This window comes from Epinephelus lanceolatus, chromosome 12 (genome assembly GCF_041903045.1).
Source record: "Epinephelus lanceolatus isolate andai-2023 chromosome 12, ASM4190304v1, whole genome shotgun sequence".
NCBI lineage: Eukaryota > Metazoa > Chordata > Actinopteri > Perciformes > Serranidae > Epinephelus > Epinephelus lanceolatus.
In genome coordinates this window covers 1,923,914-1,941,261 of record NC_135745.1, presented here as the reverse complement: position 1 = coordinate 1,941,261, position 17,348 = coordinate 1,923,914, and the positions used below count along the sequence as shown (strand labels likewise).

Here is a 17,348-nt window from a genome sequence, read left to right as displayed (position 1 = left end):
GCTGTGGTTGGTTGGTATAGTCCCTTTATAGCCTAATGTTTGCTTTTTACTTCTGGTGATTGCATTTAGGATTGAAAAATCATAAAAGTGGTGTTTATTTGTGAAGTTTATCTTGCTGAACAAAATGTGGAAGTATCATAAATGTCTGTTTGCCACAGAGCTTATTTTCTGCACTAATCCAAAATCCAACGGAAAAATCACATAGGTTTTGTGTCAGGGGAACCAGGGTGATGCTAATTCCTGCATTGCTTAACTTTCTGTTGTGTCGGTGAAGATTCTCAGTCAGTCAGTTCTGTTGTGTCATCCTTGGAACACTCTGTGGAGCTGCTCCAGCCTTTCTACCCTATGACATCATGAGTTTAAGGTTTACTTCTCTGATTTCTGGCTTTGAGAGAGAGTAGCTCAGAACTAAACTTTTCTGGGCTATGGATATAACATATTGGAATTCTTAATTTAAGGGTTGTTCCCCTTTAATATTTCTGGCTGTAGGCCCATGAGCTATTTGCAGGCTAGAACCTTGACTTGTCATGTTTCGATTGGCATAAAAACAGGCATTCCTGGTTGTTTTATGAACAAACTGTTTCTCAGTTGATCTCCTTGGTAATGTGTTTATATCACAGCTTCACTGCTGTGGTGACATAGGCCTATTGTGACCAGAAAACTTAACCGATGTATCCTAACTACTGTTTCCCTCAAAACTTGAGCCTGGTGTACATCTAAGCATTTGTTTAAATGGCTGGCTTTTACTTTGAAAACTCAAACAGGAAATCCATGTTGTTTCATGACGTGTATCTCAGCAGTCTTTACTTGAGGGTGGGAGAGTCTTCTCTTTCAACACTCAACATTGAGCGACCATAGCAGCCGTCGTGGCGGCTGCCTCTCACCCTCCCACGCCCCGCTTTCAATAACTGACAGCGCACTGCTGATGCGCTCAGCCGCCACCGCTCCCTGCTTCCTCACACCACCGCTGAGAGCTCGCATTCTCACCGGGGCTTTCCTGTCATTATCACCGCGCATCTCGCACACCCTGGACTTCATAATAAGCCACACAATAGTACTTTTACCCTCCGTTTCTTAATGACGGGCGGTCGGTTCGACTTTGACGATGGTGGCACCTACTGCGGAGGCTGGGAGGACGGCAAAGCCCACGGCCAGGGTGTGTGCACCGGACCCAAGGGCCAGGGCGAGTACTCAGGCTCGTGGTCCAACGGTTTCGAGGTGGTTGGCATCTACACCTGGCCCAGCGGCAACCTGTACCAGGGCTACTGGGCGCAAGGGAAACGCCACGGACTCGGCGTGGAAACCAAGGGGAGGTGGATTTACCGGGGGGAGTGGACTCACGGGTTCAAGGGTCGGTACGGAGTCCGGCAGAGCCTGAACACACCGGCCAGGTACGAGGGCACCTGGAGTAACGGACTTCAGGACGGATATGGCGTGGAGACATACGGTGATGGAGGTGAGAGGGGAGCTTAGATTCTGATACTAAATGTTTCTCAATCTTGGAACATATGAATATTGTCTCTTTTTATAAACAAACGTTACAGTGTAGGAAAACATCGTTCACATGAACAGTGACCACAAATCAACCCAAATGCCACATTAACACACCCACACTGGGTTTGTGATGATCTTATGTCTATCATTCAGTTTTATGAAGAAGCTGGCAAGAGCTGTGTGCTTGCTGGAAATAACATTATTGATTATGGATTGATTAATACATGAAGTATTTTTATTTTACTATGGATGCTGACATTTTGCCCTGGCTTGGAGTCATGTAGTGTCATACAGGGTCACACAAATTTGGTGTCTCCATTAACCCTACAGAGCTGATTAGTTTCAAAATGAGGGGGCTTTTGCTACGGTGCAGTGACTTATTCAAAATATATATAATGAACCAACAATTTGTGAAACAGACTTAGGTAATTATTAAAACTTCTCATTATCATGAAATTCCGTTTCATCATGAGATTTAGTAGTTACAAAATTTGATTGGAGATCATTTTTATTTTAGCCTATACTTTTTATTTCAAAATACTTCCTTTTTAAATGGTGTTTTTAATTCTTTATGGCATGTTTCTTGGTAACACTTATCACAGTGACGAATTTAGAGGAAGATAAGTAGAAATACATTATTACCCATACATACATTACCCCCCCCCCCCCCCCCCCCCAATACTTTGATTATATCTTGAATTAGGCCATATTTCCCCTGTAAATTGTATTTGTCATCAAATATATTTTATTGTGCTACTTTTATCATAATAATAGAAGTACGTAAGACAGATTTTAATAATAGATACTGTTGGTATTCTTGAATGGACTCCTTTTAAAAAAGTCAAATATGTGGTAATATTGCATTCAAATGAAAATTGGGATCCATGTGCAAGCTACAGTTCCCATTGTTTTCCATCGCTATGGAGGTTTAGAAATGTTTAAAGGCTTGGCCAACTTACTGACATTGTAAAAATAGACTTTCATAGCCTCCACGTGTGGACAAATTGTCAAAAACACTCCAGATGTACAGGCCACGATGAGTTGCATGTGTAAGTGATGTGAATATTGTGATAAGAGTATTTGTGAATATTTGATAGAATTATACCAAAATGTTTCTGGATTTGGCCATATTTACATTAGAAACATGACTGCAGCAGTAACATACAGTTACAGAACTCACCTGATTCAGGCTGTGTCTCACTGGAAGTCGTGAGGTAGTGAGGTGGTGTGCTGAATCCAGCCGTGCTGCTGCTTGTTGCGTGACTTGTAGCTGTATTCAAACATACAGTACATCCATACTGTCTGTTGTGTCATTCTACTTCATATAAAGTAGCCATTGTACAAATAGACTTTATTTTATTTGACCTACATTTACTGTGATTAGTAACAAGGTTAAACTGGAACATTAAATAGTAATAATAATAATGACATTATAATGACATTATATTATTATAATGTCATTATTATAATAATGACATTATAATAATAATATTAATAACAACTACAAAAATAATTATAAAAATGACAACATAGCAGTGTATCAGAGACCACAAATAATTGGCTAATCTTATATTCTCTAGCGAGTGGAGGAGATGTCAGAGAAGGCCCCTCTGTGGCAGCTTCTCAGGGCTTTTTGTTCAAATATTTTCTCAGTGCATTTGGACAAATGTAGAGTAGATTTACCTCTTACTGTACAGTACAAGCAAAACATGTAGCTGCAGCAGACGGACTACTACTTGCACCAGTGATGTGTTCGACATAACATAAATTATTATCTAGGTGTGATTATGCATTACTAAAATAAAAGAGGTTGCACTACAATTATATAGTCACATATTAGTTTTACAGTTGTTCCTATTTGTTATCGAATTTCAGCACAATATCTAATGTGCTAAGAGAGGAGCACTAAGCAGCCAGTAGTTAACCAGATAAAAACAGCAATAAACCAGCTCAGCAGCTTAACTCAATCCTTGGCAGCAATCATATCATTATCTACAGTAGCATTATTAGGCAACTTTGCTTTATTTCAACTTCGCAAGCTGCTAGTTCGTACAAATGAAAAGTCAAACGGCATTTTTTAATGTTATAAAAGATGACATACTTCAATACAGGGACCTCCGCCTTCTCTTTCCTCTGCTTTCTGTATGTCGCACCTGAGGGCTTGGAGGTCTTTTCATGATGATAACCCAGTAATTTGACAAATTATGACCTCTTGTTGTCTGTCAGTCACAACCGCTACCTACCTGAGATGCGCACAGATAACTCGTCCCACCCCTCTCTTCCACAGTGACATGACTGAGCACGGTGCAGGACAGGTTCAGGGCCAGGTCAAATAATGACAAACAACAGGGGAGTTGTTGTTGTTTACTTTTTTGGAGTATGAGGAAAGGGCACCAGTCGGGGCTGCAAATTATTATAAGTATTTATTTTATTTTATTTATTCTATTTTATTTTTTTTGCAGCTGCGCCCCCGCCAGCATGTGGCGCCCTAGGCAACCACCTATATGGCTTATGCCAAGAGCTGGCCCTGCACTGTCAATATATATTTCATATCTCTTTTTATGACAGTGGTGATGCCACTGTTCTCTTGCCTTTCAGCCAATCAGGTACACCCTGCTCTGCCTCTCTTAGGGTAGCAAGTGTAACGGCTCCCAAATTTAGCCAGTTAGCCCCAGCTAGATGGATGGATCAATCAATCAATCAATCAATCAATCAATCAATCAATCACTCAATCACTCAGTCACTTGGTCAGTCACTCAGTCACTCAGTCAGTTCCTTTTTTTGCCTCTCCTTACATGGTCGGCTGCTGCTTTCTAATTGCCCATGTTTCCAGATGGTTCTGTTACCTTAGTTAGTGGTTGTGGAATGATTTAACTGTAGTTTTGGGTAGAGTTGCTACCATGGCTCCAGTGTAACTTTTCCATTAGAGGCACAGGTGCTACCAACTTTTTTTACTTGCTTTCATCAGAACATAATTTGGTCACACCAATTTATTATTATTTTTTATTTTATTTTATTTCTTAATGCCTTCGTGCTGACGATAGCTGTAGCCAAAGGCGTTATGTTTTTGGGTTGTCGGTCCATCCAGTTCTCATGGTCAGATATTTGGTTGGGGTATGTTTTCACAGACATGGATGTAAACTGTAATACAAACTTGACTGGTGCACAGTGGCATAAAATTGTGGGGCAGTAATTCTAGTTCTGTCCTGTCTTGCTGTAAATATCATCATCATCATCATCATCATCATCACTGTAAACAAATTTTATATTGGAAAAATATATAAATGTTTTCTTTCCAAATTTTTACATGTTTTGGCAGACTATTCTTTCTTCAAAGTTATATTCTATGTTTTTGCATGTTTTGTGTTTTATGTTGAAATGAAATAAAAAGATAAATGTTGATAGTAGATTCAGGACAGTGTTTCCCCGAGGATTTTTTCCAGCAGCGGTGCTGAAGTGGGTAAGTTTTGTTTTGTGCAGACAGAAAAAAGCCAGAGCTTTAGACGCATATTTGTACAGAGTTGAAGATGTTGAATTATGTTTGATAAAATGCTTCCCATACCCCATATGGTGTTACGATTGCTCTTGCATGTGGGGGCAGATATAACATTTGACATCTAGTGTTTCAATCAGTGTTGTGATTTTAACTTTAACCAGCAACCTCATAATGCCCCTAACAACGAAGTAAAGTGGTCCTACATTAGTAAACTTTATTTAAATCATACAAATTATCTAAAGCATACATTACATTCACTTTGCATGTGGGGAACTTCCTGCAAAAGTCTTACGGCCGCACCCATGTGACTAGTGGAATTTACAACCATCGGCCACTATTGGAGCCCTGTTCCGCCATTAATAATAGTTTATATAACGTCCTATGGGTGTGAAAAAAATCATATTCCTCTGCCTATTCTATTCCATCTATCCATACATTTTCATCCGCTTATCCTGAGCTACGTCGTGGGGACAGCAGGCTGAGCAAAGCACCTCAGATGTCCCTCTCCCCAGCAACACTTTCCAGCTCCTCCAGGGGGACCTCAAGGCATTCCCAGGCCAGATGAGATATGTAATCCCTCATGCGTGTCCTGGGTCTACACCTGTATTCGAGACTACTCCAGTTTTTTCATTTTTCTTTTTTTTTGCATTATGGCAAAAATGATTTGTTAAATTGTTGAGTTGTTAAATCCTTACTCGACAAGTGGACATGACTCTGACAAGACAGGGAAAGGATGGAGGAAGATGGAGCAGGAACCAAGCAGCAGCCTCTGGGGCTGAAAAATTAAGCCACCGTTGAAGTGCCAAAAACAAATTAACTGAATGTCCACTTGAGGCTGGCTTCAGAAGCCAGTCAGTCCCCATAGACCCCATGTTAAAATATCCAACTTTTCAGCAGAAATAATCATGTTCACAGCCTGATACAAAAAACTGTATCAGTTTCTTTAGCTAATTTCACAAGCCTATTGAATGTGATATTGTGTTTCTGTGAAGTAAACTAGAGACACAAACTGAAGCAAGACATCATACATTGTCTTGAATATCATCAGCATCTTCAGATTATCTTTATACATCAAAAACTGTATTAGTGTTAAAATTAATGCTAAAAAATGTTCTGCTCACACCTCAACCTCTCTATATCAGCGTTGCAGGCTCAATGCCCATCCAAGTCCACCCCTTGTTAAAGTCTTGTTCATTACTCAAGAAGCGTACACACTTTGTACTGTTTCCACCCAACCGGGTTATAAACCTTAATAAAACTTAGGCGTGTGAGGTACATTCAACTCAGTCTGGTAACTCAGGCGATATCACACAATAACACGTCCATGTGCAAGTGTAAGTAATGTTAATAAAACTCACAACAGCAGCATGAGTTTTAAATACATGTAAGTGCGAGATATATAAAGCAACATATGAAAAACACACCCACAACAGGAACATTTTTAAATTATCAATGTTCGGGAACTGCAGAATCTGTGGCGCTTATTAGCTAACATTACCTGCCACCAGCCGGATACACGCCTACATGCACTTGCATGCATGTTGCTGCTGGACAATGAGACAATGGTGGCTAGAAAGAAGACTAGCGCCATTTGGAAATACTTTAGGCTCAAAAAAGACAAGGTTTCGTGCAAACTGTGCAACACGAAACTTTCCTACAATCATTCAACCGGGTCGATGCGAAACCACATTGACCACAAGCACCTGGACATCAGCCTGTGTGGAGAGGCTTCATCTGACGTTGGCAAAGGCGGCGCAGCTCGGCAACCTAACATTAGCATGTCATCATTGTTTGGGAACCCGAGACGATGTGATAATCGCAGGGCAGAGGAGATAACTGATCTCATCGCGGACATGACGGTGCGAGATACACTCCCGTTGAGCTTTGTCGAATGCAAAGGTTTCAAGAAGCTACTGGAGTTTCTTGAGCTGGAATACAAATGTCCAGGGCGTTATGCCATTACAACCAGAGTAGAGATTAGACACCAGAAAATGACTGAAGAGATCAAGATGAATTTGGAGAAAGTGGAGTTTGTGGGGATAAGTACAGACGGCTGGACAGTTATGACAACCGAGTCATGTGACAATAACGTGTCACGTTATAATTGATGGACAGCTGCACAATTATGTGCTTCAAACCACTGCACTAGAGGAAGGCACATTGCTGAAAACTTGGCAGCATTCTTGCGAGATGCAACTAGTGAGTGGGGACTGGAAAACAAAGTCGTCGCATGTGTCCACGATAACGCGACCAACGTGGGGGTGGCTAACAGGGACCTGTTGAGGTGGTAGTTGGTGCCGTGTTTTGCCCATACCCTGCAGCTGGCAATTAACGATGGATTGAAGGCCAACGCGATGAGCAAGCTGATTGGTGCATGCACGAGACTGGTGAGTCCATTTCCACCACAGCATGGTGGCCACCGTAGCCCTCAGGAGAAAGCAGGCTCATTTAGAGCTGAAGGACCACAAACTAATCCAATCCTGCAAGACATGCTGGAACTCAATACAAGACATGTTCGAGCGCCTCCTGGAACAGTGATGGGCCATCATTGCCGTCCTCTCTGACTGCTGACTTCCCTCAGAAGTGCCACCACTGTTATGAGTGGCGAGACCTACATGTCGGTGTCCATGGTGTACCCCATCACCATGAGTTTGCTGAACAGGTAAATGTAGAATAATAAAATATAATAAATCATATGGTAATAAATCATATGTGAGTGAGGAATATGGCATTTTAAAGTAAAATAAATCACCTAAACTTTCGACTAAAACATTTTTCCAGTTTATTTTTTTTTTAATCATTTATTAAAAGCCAAATAAATGTAGGACTCAGTAGGGAATTCTTAATTAAGTGATTTTTCTTTTTTATTTATAACATGCAGCAGTTGCAGTGTAAATACAATTACACAGCAAATACAATTACAAATTAAAGCTGCAAGCAGCGATGAACGGGCCCTCACAGTCCACGCACGTCGGGGCATGCTGCCGTTGGGGGGCGTGCACCTAGAGGTCTTGTCAGCTGTAATAAATAAAAAAATAAACGTTATCTCTTACTTACATTTCCAACAGCCATAACTGTAAGTCCTACATCTGAAATAAGACCATCAGCTGAAAGCCAACAAGATTTCCTACATTTCTATGTATATATTGTCTATGTGAAGTAAAAGATGTGGGATCCAAATCAAGCTGAAGAGAATTTTCTCTCCAGTTTTTCTAGCTGCTCTCCACTCTAGCGATGATGTCACGCACTCTAGCTCACGCAATACACACCCATTATAAAACCAGAAGACAAGCTAAGAATCCTTAAAAGTAAAACTGTGATGGTTTCAACACCGTAAAAGATTTTAAAAAGCTGAATACATGCCCAATAGTTAAAGGTCTTCTGACTCTTTAAAAGTTGACATGGTGTCTCTAGCTCAGAGTATGAGGGACAAGAAGAGGTTGAAAGTCGATGAGTTTTGAAGAGGATTTGAAGATTTTCCAATTTACTTCCATTCACAATAATTAGACTGCCACCAGAGCGCCACCTATTGGCCGATTTGCACCGAATTTTGCACAAACCCTCATCGTGCCATGGAACACAATTAGCAAAAGTGTTGTGGTAATCCGACTGTATTTGTGCAAGATATGAAAGACTGTCTGTTTTGAAAACAATGTGCAGGAATTTGTTGTTTTATATTTTGGGCGTTTTTTGGACTATCAAAATTCTTTTAATAACTTTTTGTCAGGAGGGTCCACAGATGCTTCATGCAAAGTTTGGTGCAAATCAGTCAAATCGCCTAGGAGGAGTTCGAAATAGTAGGTTTTTCATTGTTCGTGATTTTGCAAATGGAAATTTAATGCAAAAGTGGGCGTGCCTTACATCACACAATTCAGCTGAATTCAGGGAACACTGAGATATAAAGTTTCAAAACGTGTGACATGTTATGTGGGAGTTGTGGGCCAAAAACGCTTTTGCATTGAAAATAGTGCCACCTGCTGGTCATTTTTGGTGTGTGAGTTATAGGGGCCAGTCTTTACCACCCCTATCAATTTCATTTCCATAAGTGTTATGGTGTTGGCACAGTGCCAAATATTAAATTAGACTGCCACCACAGCGCCACCTAGTGGCAGATCGGTAACTCCTTTGTCAGATATTCTCAGGAGGGCATTGACAATAATTGTTCTAAGTTTCGTGTTAATCCGAGCAACCGATGTGGAGTTATAAAATACTTAAATTTAAAGTGCGCCACCTCGTGGTCATCGCCTGAAATTTTGCACAGCGCGTCAGGAGCTCATGAGGAAGGAGTAAACTGAGTTTCATGTCATTCGGACACACCAATGTGAAGATATGCAACACTTCCTGTTTTGTACCAAATCTGCAGGAAGTTGTTATTTAGTAACTTCAGTATTCTTTGGAATATCAAAATTCTTTTAATAACTTTTTGTCAGGAGAGTCCACAGATGCTGTGTGCAAAGTTTTGTGCAAATCGGTGAAATTGCCTAGGAGGAGTTCGAAAAAGTAGGTTTGCAACAAGTTGTGAATTTGCAGAAAAGAAAAACAGGAGCCGAAAATGGGCGTGGACTATATCACGAGATTCAGCACAATTCACTGAACGCGTGGATATAAGGTTTTTGAATGTGCCACAAAGTATATGGGAGTTATGAGCCAAAACGCACTTTCCTTGAATATAGCGCCACCTAGTGGTGGAAATTCAGGACGACAATAGATTATAAAATTTTTTGCCAGGTGTGACATATATTCCAAGTTTTGATGAGTTTTGGGGTATGTTCAGGCAGTGAAAAATGCGATAATTTGACACACAAAAAAAAAAAAAAAAAATCATTCGAAAAACAATAGGGACCTCGCAGGTCGAAACCTGCTCGGGCCGTAATAATCATTCGAAAAACAATAGGGACCTCGCGGGTTGAGACCTGCTCGGGCCCTAATTAAAATATCTTTGCCAGGCATCTGAATCCAACAGGTGAGCACAACAAAGTAGCTGACTTCAAGAACACTGTGGCGGCATCCCTGAAGAAGAGAATGGTGTCCTACAGAATTGGACAGAGCTGGCACTGTGCCACTGTTGGCCTCGGCTCTCGACCCCCGCCACGAGCACCTCAGTTTCCTCCAGGTGGAAATGCGACGGGCAGTAAAAGACAAACTTTATGCTCAGTATCACAGCCTCCTAGAGGAAAGAGGTGCTGTGGAGGAAGAAGAAGATGCCTCTTATGCTGTCGAAAAAGCCTGCAGTGTCGATTCAGAGGAAGGCACCTGGGCTGGGAGCACCGAACTAAAGTGTGTGTGTGTGTGTGTGTGTGTGTGTGTGTGTGAAAAGGTGTGAAAGAGCGAGTGAGATAGACAGACAAAATTAGTGTATTGGAGGCGTGCGTGCGTGTGTGCACCTGGCTATGTGAAGAGGGTGGACTGAAAAATAAGACAGGCCAAGCCTAGTCATACCGTATATTTCTCTTGTTAAATCTATCATGAGCTTATCTGTTAATGATTATATTTTATCCATTTGTATAATTAAGTAGTCAAAGCTCCACTACTCTGTATTCAGAAAATAGTGTTGGATATCCCCCACCTCTCTCTTCTGTCTCTTTCTCCATCTCCCTGTTTGCTCACCTGGTTGATGCTGAATGTGAGGCCTGAAAATGTTATTTTTGAGAGCTTAATAGTTATGATAGTAAGATAGTATAATAGTACAGATGACTGATTTATTATTTGAATGTTTATTATGTCGCCTTTTGTTTAGTGAGTTGCCATTGTTTTATAATTTGATTGTTGATCACATTGATCGTTGATCATTAATATTGTTCCTGCCTTCTATGCCTGTTGGCATGTAGGACTGTTTATTGTCTAAATGTTAGTTGCTCAGTGCTTCAAACAAAATAAATGGCTTGGAAATGCCACACATTGATTCCAGTGGTAATTTGTTTCTTTTTGTGTCATTTGCTAACTTCATCACTGAGAAGATATCAATCAATCAATCAATCAATTTTATTTATAAAGCCCAATATCACAAATCACAGTTTGCCTCACAGGGCTTTACAGCATACGACATCCCTCTGTCCTTAAGACCCTCACAGCGGATAAGGAAAAACTCCCCAAAAAAAAAAACCCTTTAACGGGGAAAAAAAACCCTTTAACGGGGAAAAAAAACGGTAGAAACCTCAGGAAGAGCAACTGAGGAGGGATCCCTCTTCCAGGACGGACAGACGTGCAATAGATGTCGTACAGAACAGATCAGCATAATAAATTAACAGTAATCCATGTGACACAATGAGACAGAGAGAGAGAGAGAGAGAGAGAGAGAGAGAGAGAGATGCAGGTAATGACAGTAGCTTACAACAACATTAATGAAAGTAATAATATTATAGTTATAGTTCTGGCTACTGTGGTACAATATGTTGAAAGTATGTATTAATATCTGACAGTATACTTGTGTGACAATAGTCATGTGTATAATAACAGTAGAAGTATGACTAATGACTAATGATGGCAGCAGCAGCAGGAGGCATCTGGCAGGACCACGGCAGCAGTACAACCACACACGTCACGCTGTCCAGGCACCGGTGCGGTATGAGTTAATCTGAGAGACAGTGGAGCACAAAGGCTCCAGAGAAGAAGCCGAGTTAGTGACATCCAGAATGGCCGAGTTAGCAAGATGCAGTAATAGGATGAGAGAGAGAGAGAGAGAGAGAGAGAGAGAGAGAGGGAGAGAGAGGGAGCCCAGTGTATTATAGGGGGTCCTCCGGCAGACTAGGCCTAAGTCAGCCTAACTAGGGGCTGGTACAGGGCAAGCCTGAGCCAGCCCTAACTATAAGCTTTATCAAAGAGGAAAGTCTTAAGTCTAGTCTTAAATGTGGAGACGGTGTCTGCCTCCCGGACCGTAACAGGAAGATGATTCCACAGGAGAGGAGCCTGATAGCTGAAGGCTCTGGCTCCTGATCTGCTTTTGGAGACTTTAGGGACCACGAGTAACCCTGCGTTCTCAGAGCGCAGTGTTCTGGTGGGATAATATGGCACTATGAGCTCTCTAAGATATGACGGAGCTTGACCATTTAGAGCTTTATAAGTTAACAGTAGGATTTTAAATTCAATTCTGGATTTTACAGGGAGCCAGTGCAGAGAAGCTAAAACAGGAGAAATATGATCTTGTTTCTTAGTTCCTGTTAGTACACGTGCTGCTGCATTCTGAATTAGCTGGAGAGTTTTTAAGGACTTACTAGAGCTACCTGATAATAGAGAGTTAGAGTAATCCAGCCTTGAGGTAACAAAAGCGTGGACCAATTTTTCTGCATCTTTTCGGGTCAGGATAGGCCTAATTTTCGCAATATTACGCAGATGAAAAAATGCAGTCCGTGAGGTTTGCTTTAAATGAGAATTAAAAGACAAATATTGATCAAATATTACTCCGAGGTTTCTTACGGTAGTGGTAGAGGCCAGAGCAATGCCATCTAGAGAAACTATGTCATCAGATAAAGAGTCTCTGAGTTGTTTGGGGCCAAGAACAATAACTTCAGTTTTGTCTGAATTTAACATCAGGAAATTGGTGCTCATCCAATTTTTTATGTCTTTAAGGCAGTTATGGAGTTTAGTTAATTGATTACTTTCTTCTGGCTTCATCGATAAATACAACTGTGTATCATCCGCATAACAATGGAAATTTATAGAGTGATTTCTAATGATGTTACCTAAAGGAAGCATATATAGAGTAAATAGGATTGGTCCGAGCACAGAACCTTGCGGAACTCCAAAACAAACTTTGGTACGTAAGGATGATTCATTACAAACGTCAACAAATTGAAAACGATCAGATAAATAAGATTTAAACCAGCTTAGTGCAGAACCTTTTAGGCCAATTAAGTGATCCAGTCTCTGCAGTAGAATTTGATGGTCAATTGTGTCAAACGCCACACTAAGATCTAATAAAACAAGAACAGAGACGAGTCCTTTGTCTGAAGCAATCAGAAGGTCATTTGTAATTTTAACTAGAGCTGTCTCAGTGCTATGATGCACTCTAAATCCTGACTGAAATTCCTCAAATAAATTATTATCATGGAGAAAATCACACAGCTGGTCTGTGACTACTTTCTCAAGGATCTTTGACATAAAGGGAAGATTAGATATTGGTCTATAGTTGGCTAACACCTCTGGATCCAGGGTGGGCTTTTTTAGGAGAGGTTTAATTACAGCTACCTTAAAAGACTGTGGTACATAGCCTGTTAATAAGGATATATTGATCATATCTAATATATGAGTGTTAACTAAAGGAAAGACCTCCTTAAGTAGCCTAGTTGGGATGGGGTCTAAGAGACACGTTGATGATTTAGATGAAGAAATCACTGCGGTCAATTCTTGCTTTTCTTTTGATTTTCAGCAATGTTCAGAGTAACTGGTGTGCGCACATTTCAGTAGTATTTCAACTAATAACTTGGTATGCAGAGAATATTTTTCTGGTAGTTATTAAATGCACACAATATTTTGAAAGACAGTGTTTTACCCTTGTAGATTATATTGTGCTTAAATTGAAATGTTTTAGACAGATTTCGTGTTATAGACTAGTCGATAAGGAAATATCAGTTAAGTCGACAAGGAAAATAGTTGGTTGGCAACGTCCCTACTTTCTAACAATAGTTCATGTTGTTACATCCTTTCTCTTTTGAGATTTGGTGCTGTTACCTCAAAAGTTGACTTGTCTCTGCTGGCTGTAAACAACAAAACAAAACTCTTTAATACTAACAGTGCTTATTATTGCTGAACGATAAACATTTCCATATGTTCATCAACTTAGCAATAAAAATCTCTTTGCAACTAATGAAAATACTAGACAAAACAACTGTCTTATACTAAACACGTTTTCCAAGCAAATACAACATGCTACAACGTTATTAGCACCAGCCTATGGCATTTTACATTGTATACATTAATTAGCCTAGCGACGAGCGGAGATTTCCTCTGTTCATATGAAGCCAGGATAAATCCCGAAGTATAAATCCCTGAAGGATAAATCACACACATGATTTAAAATGCTATTTAAGTGGAGGCTTTACTGTCTTCACAATTTATTGTTTCTTATCTGTGAAATACAAGTAAATACAAGCTTCGTTTCCACTGAGGGAAATGGTGTCAGCTTACAGAAACAGACAGGAGGTCTGGGTCACCACGCCGCTGAGCGTGAGGGTGGGCGAGTTCAACTTTCTGTCAATTCCTGGAAAGCTGTTGATGTAGCACTTTTCTCCTTATAAAAGTAACATGGCAATTATTCGACCAATGGTCAGACAAGAGCATAGCGACCAAATAATTGACTAGTCGACCAGGAGACTACAGCCCTACTTGACATTAGCGTTTCTTTTTGTTGTTTATTGTCCATTGATCTGCAGATGTCACACTTGGCTGTATACTTCTTAATCTGGTCATTCATGCCGAGGCAGTAGACACACTCTCTAGCCATCTAGGCATCCTTCTACACCCAGATGTGATGAGTGTAAGCGGCTCGTGATTTCTGTCCTCAGTGCATCAGGAAAGACAGCATGCTCACCCCTGAAGACTATTCCATCTTGGTGGCTCAGCTTCCCTTGTAATGAGAAGTAAGGCCTGATTTCACTCGGTACATGTGACTTGTCCCATCCCTGGCTCATTGTTTTAATGAGAAACTGCAGTGTTTTGTCTTTTTCTGTGGCAGGCCTTATGTCATGTAGTCTGGCTGCCAGGACCGTAAGTGATTCTGATTGATGAATGAAGAATGATGAATGATATAAAATATAATCAACAAATATATAATTATGTATTATTAAAGGTGAAGATAAACCATTAATGCATCAGTAATCTAATAAAATAATAAATAATATTCTGAAATATTTTGCAAAATGTGTATGGTGTTACTTGAAGAATGTTTTGATGCTCATACTTTTGTAATTTTACTTGAACAAAACTTTGAATGCTTAACTTTTACTTGTAAGAGTATTTCTAAACTGTGGTATTGCTACTTAAACTTCAGTAAAATATCTTTCAAAAGTGTCAGTTGCCAGTTGAGATAAGATAGGATTAGCCTTCATTGTAGGACTGCCCCTTGAAAGTTGAATATTTGAATCCTCAGAGACCCCTCGGTTGACTGAAACCGCTTCAAGTTGAGCAGTCTTTGCTTCTTTTTTTTTGCCAGTCAGTGTGCTGTGCAGTGTACCTCTGAGGATATTTGGTCCCCAAATTTTCCTGCAGAGTGAGTGCTTTTGACTTTAATGTTATTTTATGGTACAGACATGTGAAGATGTGATGCAACAGCACAGAGGAGAAACTTTCCACCGTAAGGCTGAGAAATAGCATTATCTTCTCTCTTCTGCTTGGAAGTGGTAAATTTACAGCTCACGGCAACTTAATATGACACTGTCTCTGGCTTTTGTTTGATATCTGGTCGGCAAAATGTGTAGTTGCACATTTCCGATACGTTGTTAGGGCAGTTAGCTCGTTTACTGTATTACATGCTGTCACACTGAAAGGTCTGCTGAGCCATGTTCAAAGTTTTGAACTTAATATATATATATATATATATATATATATATACATATATGAAAAGAATCATAGAATAATCATATTAAATGGCCAAATCTGATTCGACTGACAAAATTCAGAGTTGGGAACAGCCCTACTTTGTTGTCTCCCTTTGTCTCCCTCTGTCTTGGGCATTAGAGAAAACACAGGATACAGAATCTCCATATACACCAGGGATGAAAGTAAAGCTGGTGTGGTCTGGTACTGCGTACCACTTAAAGATTCAGTGGCGGTACGCAGTACCAGGAAGAGGAGAGAATGGCTGCCTGCTAAAGCCCACATTCAGAACCAGTCACGGCCGCAGTTTAGGCCCGAAAATAGATCTGCTAGCAATATATGCAGTTTTAAACACCACTTTGTCTGTTCATTAATTGCTTTTAACTTGTTCCGAATTGCTTCTGAACCGTCTGTTCTGTGTTTTGGTCCATGCTGGGCGGAGCCTTGTCCGGACATCTCCCTCTCTCCCCCAGCCCCTCCCCTGGGAGAGACTCCGGTGGTCTCCTATGAGCCCAGCCTTCGAGATGTGCAGCGCTCCATTAAATGTCATTCAGTTCATCAAAAAATATCCCAGTTAAAATCAGTAGTATAATAAGCAGATATGTTCCATGTTATTTTGTTAATTAACAGCTTGAACAAGCTGCGTGTGAGCTAACGATCAGAGATTTCACTCTCAGCACCCCCACCAGTTCTCTGGTCTCTGATTGCGCATGCGTGTCTACTTCCGAAACACAGCGGTTGGGGTACGTACGATTTATTGTACTGGGATTTTTCCACAACTGGACCACCGACGTCAAAAAACGCCGTTGGCACCGGGACAGGACAAACAATTAATGAAACCAACGAAATTCCACACAATCTTGTGGTTGGCTCAAACGCTGTCAGCGTGATTTAAATAGTAAATATTTAAATAGTTTATTGAGTTTATTGCGGATGTTGATCAATGTTTTTTACAACGAAAAATAGGTAAAGAGGAAAAGAGAAAAAGAAAAAAATGACATGCATGCTTTTAAGTGTTCTATGGGCCTGAACGACGCATAGTGCACATCTGTTCTTCTCTATGGTTTTTCTCTGCGACCGTGTGTCATAGTGAGAAGCCATGCATATCACGTGAAACAGTGGAACTGTAGTTTTCCGACAAGACCAAGCACTTGTCGGTAGTCCAATGTTTTCACAGTGAAAAAAAAAAGATAAAATTACACTAAAATTATGTATAACAGAGCTTTCATACAGCTTTGCACACACATTACTCTGGATGGATTACTTGCGAATGCAGGGTCGTACAGAAATGCCACACATATCACATGAAAGTGCAGGAGCAGAGCTTTCCAATGATACCACACACATCATTGTGCTGTCATCCCATCATGCTATAAATACAGATCAGTTGTCTACAAAATGAAAACCTGACAAATTTCTTTACAATCTTATATGCTGGCACCATGGGTGGCAGGCAATATGAAAATGCGGCCTATAGTTGAAGCAACAGCTTGGAAGAGCCAGTGAAACTCTGCTGGATGACCAGTTTTGTGTCATCCCCATCATCCGTGGGAGTTTCGCTCTGGGGGGTATCTAGGCACTGGTAAGATGGAGCAAAGTTTACCACAGTTCATTTACTCATACTGCTCACATTGCTTTGATACAAAGCTGGCTGGTAGCTTTAATTATCTTCTTGGCACCACAGTGTCAACACAGAAATGATTGCACCCTGTGATCACCTCCGCCGTACTGTCGGTATTGTAGTCTTGTTGGAAAACATCTCAGTCAGTAGCAAGGAACCATCCGCTTAGCTCTTCCTTGTAGTTTTTCTCCTAGTCACTGACAATCA

General features: G+C 40.6%; 1 protein-coding gene across 7 annotated transcripts in view; it reads left to right on the top strand.

The window, feature by feature from the left end:
- Positions 1-803: 803 nt before the first annotated feature.
- The window catches only part of LOC117271535 (junctophilin-1-like), a 258,838-nt gene continuing 242,293 nt past the window's right edge, over positions 804-17,348 (top strand). For 5 of the 7 annotated variants that reach the window (XM_033649756.2, XM_033649755.2, XM_033649759.2 and 2 more), the window contains exon 1: positions 805-1,456. In XM_033649756.2, coding sequence (XP_033505647.1) covers positions 1,078-1,456 — 379 coding nt within the window. In that variant the 5' untranslated portion in view covers positions 805-1,077. Of the gene's footprint in view, positions 1,457-17,348 lie in introns of all 7 variants that reach the window. The other 2 variants (XR_004502892.2, XM_078172864.1) reach the window with 1 other exon arrangement.